The sequence below is a fragment of the Limulus polyphemus genome, unplaced genomic scaffold, assembly GCF_000517525.1.
Source record: "Limulus polyphemus unplaced genomic scaffold, Limulus_polyphemus-2.1.2 Scaffold47, whole genome shotgun sequence".
In the NCBI taxonomy this organism is placed as follows: domain Eukaryota; kingdom Metazoa; phylum Arthropoda; class Merostomata; order Xiphosura; family Limulidae; genus Limulus; species Limulus polyphemus.
In genome coordinates this window covers 879367-893250 of record NW_013665657.1, presented here as the reverse complement: position 1 = coordinate 893250, position 13884 = coordinate 879367, and the positions used below count along the sequence as shown (strand labels likewise).

General features: G+C 32.9%; 1 protein-coding gene across 1 annotated transcript in view; it reads left to right on the top strand.

Annotated features, from left to right (window-relative positions):
• The window catches only part of LOC106462730 (inosine-5'-monophosphate dehydrogenase 2-like), a 43292-nt gene that overhangs the window by 26614 nt on the left and 2794 nt on the right, over positions 1-13884 (top strand). Inside the window, 3 exon segments of the mRNA XM_013922681.2 lie at positions 1858-2001; positions 4151-4219; positions 4222-4303. Coding sequence (XP_013778135.1) covers positions 1858-2001; positions 4151-4219; positions 4222-4303 — 295 coding nt within the window.

The window sequence follows — 13884 nt, the reverse complement described above, 5'->3', positions numbered from 1 at the left end:
TTGCTCTTTTTGATTTACATCAATGACATAGATGAAAGAATGGTCAACAAATTACTTAAATTTACAGATGATATTGAGGTCTTTTGTGTTGCTAGCTGTGAAGAGGATGCTGCTGATTTACAAAAGGATTTAGCTTGGTTAGTGAGTTGGGCAAATAGGTTTTAATTATATTAAATGCAAGATAATGCATGTGGGTTATCATAATTTGAATTATAAGTATAATTTGGATGGGAATAACCTTAACAGTGTTATGAAAGAAAGGGATCTTGGTGTAATGGTTGATCAGTCTCTTAAGCCATCCAAGCAGTGTGCTGTTGCTAGTGGAAGTCAAATAGGATTTTAAAATGTATGTACAGAAATATTGGATACAAGTCTAAAGAGGTTATAATTTCATTGTATAGGTCAGTGGTTAGGCTACATCTGGAGTATTGTGTTCAGTCTTGGGCTCATTTCCTTAGGAAGGATATTGAATTGTTGGAAAGGGTTCAGAGGAAGGCTACTAGAATGGTGCCTGGAGTGGAGGGGTTGTCATATGAGGAGAGGTTAAGGTCTCTGAAATTGTTTTCTCTTGAATAAAGAATAGTTAGAGGAGATCTAATTGAGGTGTTTAAGATTGTTAAGAGAATTGTTAATGTCGATGCATAATCTTTTTCATACTTAATGTTGAGAATAGTAGGACTAGGGGACACAAATATGCATTTTGGCAGGGTAGAAGTCATCTCCATCTAAGACTATTATTTCTTTAACAGGGTGGTTGGCATTTGGAATAGGTTGTCTTCAGGTGTTGTGGAGGCAGTAAGTTTAAGTGAGTTCAAAAGAAAGCTTGGTATTTATATATGGACAATAAAGGCTGACTTGGAAGTTTTTTTTATATTTAATAGGTTTCGTTACATTTACAGGATGAGACAGCCAAGTTGGACCAATAGGTCCCTTGTTGTCCCTAAACATTGTAATGTTAAGTCTTTGAGATCTGAGATACTTTGCTTGCACATGACGTTTTCCATTATATGTTACTTTCTTAATAACTTAGTAGTTTTTTCAACACTCGAAAAACAAACTTTTTATTGCATGTTTCAGGAACCATATTGCATTATTAACTTTTAATAACATACATGTGTTCTATCTTAGAATAGATCTAAGGTGCTACAAATACCAATAAAAGATTTTTTACAAAATATATATTTTATGGCTTAAAATAATTTGTATCTTAATTAAACAATGAATAATATTAACAAAGGATATTCCTATTAAATATGTAAATGGTTGGTAATGGATATGACAATATGGTGTGGTTGCAATGCTACTATTATACACTCTTCTAATTCTTGAAAATCTCTAAAGGATTAGATAAAAAATGCAGTGTTAAAAATATAATAGGCCTAATACTTATGTCTTATGACAAGCATAATTTATTGTTTGTAAATGAGTTGGGAATTTACAGATATTTATTGTGTCCAGCAGATGAACCCAAAATATACTGGTTGAAATCTTGCTCCACTATTCTTTTCTTTATTTATATTTTCTTGGACTCATACTCATTAGTGAAAAAATTATAACTGAGTTTCACTTAGTCTGTAAAACAAGACATGGATTGTTGAAAAATATCTTACTCATAACTAATTTCAAACAGGTGACTTCTGATACATGTTATTGCAAAAGACCAAAAGGACATTTTCAGTTTTTGGAGCTTAACTGCGCATATGTAATTTTTATGCTTGTCCTAGTAACATTAGATAAAATGCAGATACTTTAATACCTCATTTTATCATTTGCTTTTACTCTACATTTAAATAGGATACTGGTTTTGTCATTAGTACAAATCAGATATGTGTTCTAAAAAACTTCTATTATATGCAGTGATGGCTGTTGGTCGTTCTCAAGCAACAGCTATATACAAGGTGGCAGAATACAGCCAGAGATATAGGATTCCCATATTAGCAGATGGTGGAATTCGTTCTGTTGGCCACATTATTAAAGCTCTGAGTCTTGGGGCATCTACAGGTAAATGTGTAAACACTATAAGCAGTTATTTCAAAACCTGTTTGAATTAAAGTATTTGTGCTACATTGTAGGTGAAATAGTAAAGTTTGTGTTAGCATGTAGAAAACATGGTTATAAATAAAATAAAAGAGAAGCATAAAGTATTTTAAAATATGTAAAATTTAGAGTTGAAATACTCTTACTAGTGTCTATTTGCTTTACTTCTGGGATAACTTGTTTGAATAACCTAAATCTGTAAATAATGCTTATAGTTTAGAAGTTTTTAGTTTTTGTCTGTTTCTGATGTAGGGCTAACAATGATATATTGTATGAGTCTGCTTACTAGTTCTTTGAAACAAGCAACAACATGAATGTTAAATTGTGCCTCTTTTCACATATGAACTTTTACATGATATCTTTGCATGTTTGCTCTTTTATAAAACTTGGCTTCCTTTTTTGAATATCACATCTTTATATGTCTGATACCTTTACTCTAACTTGAATGTTTTTGTACATGTAAAATATTTTGATCACATGTCAATATTTTTTGTTTTGACAAGTAATATCACTTATTTCTGTTAATTTAAAAGTGTCAAGGAGATCAAGATTGCACATCTAGTAACAAAAGTTTATATGTCTAAATATTTTGTACATGGCAACTAAAAGTTATTGTTCATTTACAAGTCCCATTAGACAAAGTACAATAATTTATTTCTATGTTTGAATACATTAAATGTTATTCATATAAAATAGTCAGTTTTTTTTACTAAATTTGTTGTTTATTTAGTAAAACTATTTCCTAAAATAAAGTATCTTTATTTTTAGCTTTATTACAACTTGAACACACTGTATAATATTTCATTTAAGCATTCTGAATTTAGTACTGCAAAAGAGCAAAAAACAAATGATAAAAACAGCAGTATTTTTAGCAGTCTTTAATGCTTATCTCTTTTAATCTGTAACAGATATATTTTAATGTGGTATATTATTTTAGAATTAATTAAAATAATATTCTGCCTAAAGTGATATTCAAACCCTAGCTGTCAGGTTAAGCTATTAACACAAATGTATCATGCAGTTTCTAAGACTACTAAGTCATTCCCTCATTTCATATTTTCCACGTGCCCCTAGGTCTTTAAGAAATCAGTTTTTTATCTTGTAGCTGTGGAGAACAATTTACCATTAAATTTACAAAAACATATTCTTACAAATATTATTATATGTCAACAATCCCCAGTTACATTAATATCTACTAGAGAATTTGTTTTTTGCCAGTCTTCTGTTTACTATGTGTTTTGCCTGTTCCACAAAGATAAGAAGAATTTTATTACTTTTTGACTGCTTACTTTTCTTAACTTAAAACAGATATGAAAAAGTTATTTTCATTGTGATGTAAGAATGTTTAAATCTGTTACAAAGAATAATAATAGAAACATGCTAGTGTTTGGAATAGTTCTGGCAATATCCGAAATTTGGCCAAAAGTTTAGTCCTGTATATAAGTCATTGCATTGTTGTAATCCAGCTTCTGACTTGGCTTGATTCACTACTGTGCCTCTAGATAAGCTGGTTCTTTACTAATTAAAATTTTATACATTTTGTTTACTTACAGATGAACTGGAGTAACTAAATATTAATAGTACTGTCTGTTTACTTACAAATGACCTGGTTCTTTAGTTACTGTAACAAATAAATTTGATAATTTACATTTTCAAAAGAAGTGGTTCTGAAGAATTCTGCTGATTAATTCTGGGCCTTAGACTAGCATGCAATTATAAAACTTTATCAAACTTGTGCTGGTTGTTCATCATTATTTCAAGGATATCATATCCAAAAATAAAGGGGTCATGTGTTATTTACATTTTTGTAAGTCTATCCTATGTGGAGGAATACTTAGACTCTACTACTAGGTGGCTCTCAACCTATATAAAGAAACACATGTATTAAAATTTGAAATACCTATTAGATATGAGAATGTAACTATAATGACTTTAGCTGATGATGAGGAGAATTGGGAATTTAGGAGAGTTCATAATTCCTACTCTTAAGCCTAAAATTAAACAAATTTAAAGAATTTGGCAGTACCACATCTCTTGAGATGTAGGTTATGGAGAGAATAAGACTTATTTTAATTTTTTTTTATTTGGTGAGTTTTATTTGTCTGATATGTAGTTATAATGGGCTCTCTTTTGGCTGGAACAAGTGAATCTCCTGGCAAATACTACTTCTCAGATGGTGTTAGGTAAAAAAATACAGAGGGATGGGATCACTCGATGCTATGGAATCTCAAGAAGGAACAGGCAGCCGTCAAAGATACTTCCAGAGGTAAGTATGGTGTGTGGTTAAAAATGCAAATAATTTATAATGTTAATGTTGTCTGGGATTAAACATGCAAATGTTTTCCTTGGTTAATATAATGCAGAATCCTACATGCACAAAGCTCATGGTTAAATATTCAGCTGTTTTTGTGGAAATCTTCCATTTTATCAAAAAAATAAACCCTTTATACTTTTTAACTGTATTTACCTGTTATAAAAAAGTTTGATGCTTCTTGTTTCCACATGGTCTAGTGATGAGAAAAAAAAATGTGTACACAATAAGTTTATTCTTAATTTTGTAACATCTTTAACATCCGTTATTAGACATTTGGATGAATGAACTATCGTTTTAATGGTTTTTATTGTTGGATGAATTCTTTTAGATTATTTGGTAAAAGAAAGAATGCAAAGTCCAGTTCATTTTATAATAATAAAAGCATTTTATTTCTTCCATAATTTTATACTTAACTAACAGTAGGCCTAAAAAACATCATTTAAATACAAATCCAATTTGTTTGGTAATTTCATTGGAAACAAACTCAAAATTTGTAGCACTTAACTAAGTTACTGGCCCAACAGGGGGAACTGTCTGAATCATGCACTGATTACTTGTTAACTAACAGACTCATTTGCTATATAACTCTAGTCTAACTCTGGCTCAATCTACTCTAAAACTATAAAGAAAATCGCGCATTCTACATTTTGTGCTTATCATGTGATGTCAAACCTCTCTTTGGCCACACAACAGTACAAGTGTCTAAATTACAAATATAGTCTAAAACACTGTCCTCTCCATGAATGGTGAAGTCACTTGAAACTATGCTACTAAACAAAGATAACAGAGTTACATTAATTTTAAAACTTGAAGTAATTTTTGACAATTAACAACAATAATATTCATAAATTTAGATAGTTGAATTATGAAATTATTAAATAAATCTGTGAAACAAAGTGCAATCACATTTTTCTTCACTCATTTACTGTTCCTAAATTTTTCTGTTACTAAATCTTTTGGGTAGTGTTCTTGTCCCATGACTTATAGTATGAAGATAGGAGAATTTCTAGCACTTTATCAACACTTGCTGTCTTGTAACTAGAGGAGATCTCTTCAGGTAGATTGTCAAATGGTTTTGACAGCAAGCTCTAGCTATACAGCAGACTGATATAGCTCGGGTGATGTCTTTCAAGTTAATCAGTTGGCTGTTCTCTTGATGATGTACTTTCAAATGTGATCAGAACAGATGATCTTTAGCTTGGACTGTCTGTCTTTCTGGATTCTTTAAACCATGTCACTTTTGGTTACAGTACAGGGTCTTTCCCAACATCTACTTAACTTTGAAGATAATCCACTCTTGGATCTTCTAATGTGGATTATAAAGTCATACTAGGTACTGTGGTATATCAGATAAAACTGAATTTTCTTAAGAAGAATAGAATAGGTCCACAGGATAACAGGAGATTTGGTAATAACATCTGTTAGAAATTAATGCTAAATCTCTGTATAACTGAGTCATAAAAATGAATGAAATAAAGAGAGACTGGATACAAAGTGAAACACAAAATGAACCATTTTTACTGATATCACACTTAACTCTTCATACATGGGCTCAGTCATCTTGACTGACCTTGTAACCACCTGGCAACTATGAAACTGTATATACTGCTATAACTTTTAATATAGTAAGTGTATCTTCATGAAATTCTGCAAGCTTTTAGTAAACATTACGAGGCTGTTATACACAAAAAAAGTCAAATTTTTTAATATAATACTTCTATGAAAGATTTTTCTGTGAATTTACATAGTCTTTACTGAGTCAGTTTGAGTACAAGGTGATTTTCATGCTCATAATAAAAATTCATTTTCATCTTACAATTTTTAATTTCAATTGCAGAACCTCTTAAATGAATAACAAAAGTTTTTTAAGAAAAATTTATATTCTGACAAAGTATCCTACTTCCACTCACATACATAGCTATTTTCGTTCAGTGCTGCCCTTTATTTGCAAAAATTTTCACATGCCACAAGCCTTTCACTCCCACACACCCCTCGATTCACATGGTTTAACTGATTCTCACATGAAAGTTATCAAGCCACAAACCTCCACTAATAGTAGTGCCACACACCCATGTGACTCCCTCTATGATATTCTACCTAAGTATCACTTCTTGTTTGGCAGTGCTCTCATTTAGTGTTTCTTTTTTTCATATCTTGGTATCAATTTCTCACAACACTAGTTTACTATTTATTATACGATAGTAATATTTGTCAATACACACTTACCTAATTTTACAATATAACGTCTTATTTCATTTTCGTTATTATTTATCTTTTATATTTCTTTATATTCAGTTTGTTTGTGTGTATGTATTATTGTTAGGTTAGGATTATTAAATTAGAGCTTAGTGATATACTTTGTTCTGCACAGTTTGATTAGGCTTAACAAGTGTCTGTTATTTTCGGTTTACCTGTAGACCATCTTATGGGTAAATTGATAAATAGGTTAAATATCTTGTTTTCTTCAACACATAACATTTTATACATATGTGATGTTCGAAAAACATGTAAGTTCAAGAAGTCTTGAGAGAAATGAATAAAAACCCTATAACCTGAGTGCTTTTGAAAGGGGGACCTTTCTTCTTCAGTTAACCCCTGAAGAAGAAAGGTCCACCTTTCGAAAGTGCCAAGGTTACAGGGTTTTTATTCATTTATCTTATACATATCTTTATTTCACTACACACTTACTTAAATTTACATTATATCTACTATTTCATTTTCGTAATTATTTATAATTTATACTTCTTACAATTAATTTTGTTTGTGAGGACCCCTGTGATCCAGGGTCTGCCCTACCTTCTCTCGATATTGCTCCTTTCATCATACAACTGCCGAACCCGTTAGGATGATCTAGATTTTGTCAGTTTTCATCCTCCTGATTATGACTTGCCTTCCTAGACCTTTACTGCAGAATCTGCTAGATCTACCTCAGCTTTTTTTCTAAACATAGTATAATTTTCCCCTCCTTCTCCAGACATTATGTTTCATGATGAACATTTTAGTCTCTCTTCTGGGAGAGGGTACTTGCATGCCTTGCCCTCCACAGGCTTTGGTTCAGTTTGCCTTAGCTTACCATTAGGCAGATTTTCTTTTTGATTTTATGTACTTAGAATTTCTGTCGCCCTTATGGGGAGCACTCTCTTTTAATCCTATCCGATTTATCACCCACCTTGTTTTCCAGCTTCGTCTTACCATATCAACCCTCCTACAGGAAATGTCTACCTTACACCTCTTTTATTAGGCGTTCCACCTATAACTAGGTGATTTTTGTGGGATACTTCTTCCTCCTTCCCTTCATGTTGGGGCATTTCCCATCTTCAGTTCTTTCCCCCTCATGTGGCTTATTTGCTTCTGGGATCTTTTGGGGTGGGACACTGTCTTGTTCCATTTGTTTACCATCAACTTCTAATAAGGACTTATGGTTGGCTCTTTTTCTCCATTGGTCCATTTTCAGGGCTACTCCTGTATGTTTAGCATCACATGGATTATCTGCAATGCTATATTATATTTTTGTTATTGCTGTTTTCCTTCTGAGTCATTACCATATTAATTTATGTTCCATGTCTGGCACCTTCCCATCCTTTACCTGTCATACCTACGGGTTTTTCCATTCGTCGTGTATGCTCGATGCTAATTGGAGTTCTGGATCAATCTGTTCTGCCTCAGTCACTTCTTGGTTCTTCCCCATTTTAATATGAAGTCTTTGATCACAATTGGGTGAGCAATTTCTGTAGGACTAAGAATGCCCATGGTACATGTTCTTATTTTTCATTTTTCTGGACAATATCTTAGTGTTTTTTCACAATGTGAATCGGTACCAGTTTTGTGTCTTGTCCTTCAAACTTTTTTTGGTTCTCTATGTTTTTTGTCAGGTAGCTTGCATTTTACCCAACTTCTGCATTTTGGGAGATTTTACTAACACCACTACTTGGACAACTGGCTTCGGTTAGCTCCTTCTGAACAGGGGTGATCATAACATACTCACCTTCTTCTTACAAAAGCAGCTCAGGTAGTTGGATTTTCCAGTCTGATAAGTTTTTCCTGTTACGTACCTACTTAGCAATCTCAGCTATTTGGGGAGTGTATTTTAAAACACCCACCTCTGCCGGGACCATCCATTCTTGTCCTCAAATACATTCAGTGGAGCTTTCTGCAATCCATACCATTATGGTTCTGTATCTTACTGCTAGTGAGGTTCTAATGCATATGGAAGAACATCTCCCTTTGGGTCTGGCACGTTTGTAATCTTTTCAGGAGATACTGCATGACCATGGTCTCTTGCTAGGGTTCCTTTGGGTTCTCCTCTTACCTTTCCTCCTCCATCTTTGACAATATGCATTTGTGGCTGATCATATCCTCCATGTCATCGGGTTTACCAATTCCCCCCTCGCTCGAATTTGTTTCTCTTTGCTAATGCTCATATCCAAAGTTGGGGTGCATGGATCGAGCAGCAAGAGACTTCAAGAAATGGTTTACAGATGAAAGGTCTTACCATATTAACAGCTTGGTACTTCTGGCAGTTCAATTTCTTCATCTTGTTCGAATTTGGCTAATCATGTGTCATTTCAACTATTCAATGGTTTATATCACTTACTGAGAAAGCACTCATTCTTGTTCCCATTGTGGTAAACAATGGATCTCCCTTTTTTGAATCCTCACACTAGCATGTCGTCTCCCAGGTGCTTTCATCCTCATTGCAGATCGCCTTATCAGTCTTCATACACTTTCTTCCAAGGAGTGGCTTCTCAATCCTCAAATTTTCAATGGCTTTGCCTCCTGTGGGGTACTCCTCCATGGGAAAGGTTTGACTTGTTTTTGGTCTCCGGTTCATCATCCACTCATCCTGGCTGTCGATAAGTTCAGACAGGATTAGATCTAGTTTATAACTTTAGTTTTTCTCATGCCATCAGTCTTCTTCCCAAGGTGATTTTGATCATTCATGTCACTCCAGGTCAGGTCATTCTAATTTATTCTTCCTGGTCAGCACAACTCTGGTTTTATCAACTGTTTCAGTTTGATATGTTCTTTTTGTGCAGGATTGATTTTACTAACCTACACTTTGGAGATTCATGTGGAATATTCTTTTCATCATTTTAGTTTCTTGCCATCTTCCACCTTTATTCTTGGTCAGATCCAGATGACCTTCTCTGTCCCATACATGCTCTCAACATAAGTTCTCACACATGTTCAGGGTGTCCCTCACTCAATTCGCCTCGTGTGCACTACCCCAGTGTTGGGATTCACACTAGGTGCACTTGTTTGTTGCTCTGCTTCTTCCTCAATGCCTTTATGTTGAAGATGTTACTGCATTTGAGGTGGTTCCAGTCCATTCGATTTGTGAGGGATATATATGTATGTTATTTCATTCTGCTCACATGTGCACTGTTCGCAGATCGGTGATGGGATTTCTTCCTCGAGTTGGATGAACTTGAGGTGAAGACGGTATGATCATCTTTCTTACACCATCAGATTCAGTTTTGGTTAGGTCTGTAGACACCCTCTCTTCACTGTCTGTGTCCCACCAAAATTACCTGTTGATGAAATAAACTAAACTTCTGGGGATTCAGTTTAAAGTTCTTTTTGTTCAGTTAATCCAGTACTTTTGTTAACCTATCAAAAGCATCATCAAGAAAACACATTCTATTAGTCATTCAAATGTAGCAGGCTCATGACATAATCCAAATAGTAACACAACAAATTGCCTTAACCCATTTCTTGCCATAAAGGTGTCTTTTATTGACTTACACTTTACAGTATTCATTCTTCAGAACCACTGTTGAAACTGATTTTGACCAGATAAAGGTTCCAAAGTATAGTTAGTCATTGGCAGAATATAGGCATCCTTCTTTGAGACTTCATTCAACTCCATTAGTCTATATGGAAACCTTGTGGATCCTTTCTTCTTCTTCACAATGGGCAAAGCCCAAGGTCTGCAGTTGATTCAGTCACTTTTTCTTTTTTGTAGTTCAACCTATTTTGCAAATGGAAGTTGTGTGGCCAACTGATATATTAAGGTAGCATATCCAGCATCAATGTTATAAGATATTTTATTTGTATGGCTGAAGTGATAAGATCCACTGGAGAAGGTAAGTGGATGAGCAACTAATTTGATATGTGGCATTGATTAGTGCCAAGACATTTGCAGCTCTGGTCATAGTTTTTGTAAGTGAGGTGGTAAGCTCTCTTTATGTGAAGTTTTATCATAAGAATTTCCTATCTTGTTTCTAAATTGAATTCTACAAGTGTTCATTTTCATGTAAGTACTACTTGTAGACACTGTCCAGCTTGATTGTGTTTTTAGATTTTTGTGGGCCATTGGCCTTTCTCATTCTCTTTAATTTTTTACCTGATTTTTGGGCATTGTTTAGCTGTTAGCTTGTTTTTTTTTACTTTTTATAAAATTTTACTTCTTTCTGTCCTTTTACTGGTTGTTTGGCACAGATAGCTATGTTTTCTTGCACCAGTAACCTCCAAACAACCAACCAATCAACTAACTACTTGTAGAGCCTCACATTATGTAGTTTTTCCTCCACAATTTACACAAATCTCATTGTTTGTGTTCATACCTCTTATAATGATATCCTTACTCTGCAGATTCAGGATAGTTTTTCCCATCAGTAATCCCTCAGGTCAAGCTGGAGTGTTTGGTTCTACTATGCCCCAGTCACTAAAGTTATTTCTGATAAGGCTTGTTACAGGAATTTCACTTCTTGGTGTATAATAACTGCCCTCCTTGTTGTCACTAGAAGTTCACCCTCTGGTGTTACAATTGTCATATATTCATATTGTTTGATTGTTATAATTGTCATATGTTCATATTGTCCGATTGTTATAATTGTCATATGTTCATATTGTCCGATTGTTATAATGGTCTTATGTTCATATTGTCCAATTGTTATAATTGTCCTATGATTCAGTTTCAACTGGATTATTGAACTTTTATAATATTGATAGTTCCTGATGAAGCTGTAATAGTGAAGTATTGAGCTAATATAGATACATTCTAAAGATACAAGTTATTTTATTTACCTTGATAGAAACATAGCAGTCTATTTATTTATGTGTTCTTGCAACTTGAATCAAGACATTGAAAAATTAATAAGTTTCAATTATTAAAACTATTACAATTAGTGAAACAAAAATTTCTTAAATTCAAGTACCGTAAAATGTTAATGTGTTATATATGATCATTTGTACATACATGTATGTACACTAGGAAGTATGTTAAATCCACTGCTAGACTGGAGTACAATAATTAGATAAATCATTAAAATATTACATCAAAACGTGCCATCCAGAAAATATGTTCTCTTACTATGACTACTGGTAAACTAAAGTGTTTTCTTTTGACATATTTGTTTAACAAAGTGTTCTAAATGTCTTTACAGTCTATGACTGTGAGATCACATAGTTTTTGCTATCACATTGTTCATTTTTTACTTTTTTATGGATCTTTCACCCTTGCAGTTAGTAGCAGATAATGTTAAATAGTCATAATGTAATTTCAGTATTAGTATATATTTTGCCATTTGCATGGTTGTTTAGATTCTTCTACAAGTTTATAGCAAACTTGTTTTCTTCTTGTTTAAAAGACTGTCAAAATTTCAAGAATGCATCTGGAAAATATATTGTAGGTCGATCATCACAATATATGCACCTCAACTTCAAAAATTTCTGTGTTGAGGTTCTTGAAAATTCTGCTAAAATCTACATTTTTCTTAAATTAAACTATGATGCAGCACTGACTTGCAAAAAGCAAGTTCTTGATTATGAAGCCTATCAGAGAATGTTATTATTTTTTAGGAAATTGAGAACATTTCATAATTTTAAAAAATCTCGTTATCAAAATTATTTAATTTCTATTGGAGATAATGTTGTACACTTAGACAAACTAAGAACCTCTAATAATATTTTTAGAGCAGTGATTGATATTTCTGACTTTTGGCATCTAGTTATAGAAAAATAATAGATGGATGGAGATGGAAACTTTGTCTTGTTTGAAGTGGTCATGTCTTGCCATTTATGTAATTCACACTACACATGAATTGCATGATTTGGTATTTTAAAAAACTCTTGTGATTTACTTAAATATGTATACAATTCTTCATTTCAAATCACAAATAAAACTTGTTGCATTTATTGTTTTGACTTACAACAGTGGAAAATTTACAGTGTGATTCTGTTTTACGAAACAAGGTAAATTACTCGTGACTATAAGAAATAAAAAAATTACCTTTTCATTTTGCAGTAATAGGCCAAAGGTCAATTCTTAACATGTGAAACTGTTCACTGATTTTTGTTAAAAAGCAGAATCATTGCTTATTATTAATTTTAACTGGTCTTAAATAAGAAAGGAAAACAATGTACTGAATTATTTATTAGAAAAATCCTACTGCTTGCACTTATGGATGCTGGTCTGTAGTATGATGGAGTGTGGATGCTGCTGAATGGTTGCCTTCCCTCTGGTCAATAGCTCAAAATTAGGGATGGCAACAAATAGCTTTAGTGGTTTTGCCATATTATAAATTTAAAAAAATGTTTGAATTCAAGATGGTATTAATTTCACTTCATGCTCATTAAAGTACCCATATGTTACTAAATTATACAAAATGATTAATTCCACCTGAAGGAATTAATAGCATAATAATACAAATTTAAAGTAAAAAACAGATGACTGAAACATGTATTCCAACAAATCCTCCCATGCAGTGTACAGGTTGGCTTTATAATTTGTATATATTCATATCACAAAATTTGCTCAAAGAAATGAATCTGCATGCCATATTTCAAAATATGGAAAAAATGAAATGATAAAAACATTTAAGTGGACTTTTAGGAGATAACCAGTCAGTGAAAAATCACATTAAAATTTTATTTTAAAAGAAACACATAACTTGCCCAGACAGACATCAGAGAATACAGAAATTGAATCAGCATCATTTTTTACTAAAGAGAGAAGTAAAAATTTATGACTCCATCTGTTTTTGAAAAGTTAAAGACAGTTTTTCAAATTTACATTAGAATACATTTTAGACAAGTAGTGTGCCAATGCCGTGGTCTTCTTTGTACTTACTGATTATGTATCTTCTTATAAATCCCACAATCACTTTAGCCTAATTATAATTATTATCATCAGCTTCCAAAAGTTTCATCAATATTCTACCATTGCTGTTATTTCAACCATCAATCATATCCAGATAGCTTTATATGATAGGCATGGTACATGAAGCTGTACATGTGATAGTTCTGCTTCGGAGCTTGGTGATATTGCTAAGCAAGCCCAACCTCATCAGACGTTCTTTGGTTTAGGGTCAAAAACACAGTAAGCAGTGAGGGTACCCAACTGATGACATAGGGAAAGGTGGTCATAGAAGCTTTTTTTGTAGTGTGCCTGTTACTCATAAATAAGACTATTTTTTATTAATTGTAATTATTATTGTATTTATTGTAAAATTTTAGCAGCAATTAACTCTGGTCGAAGATATTACATAAATCTACCAGATAGTAATACTGTATAATAATTCCTATAATCA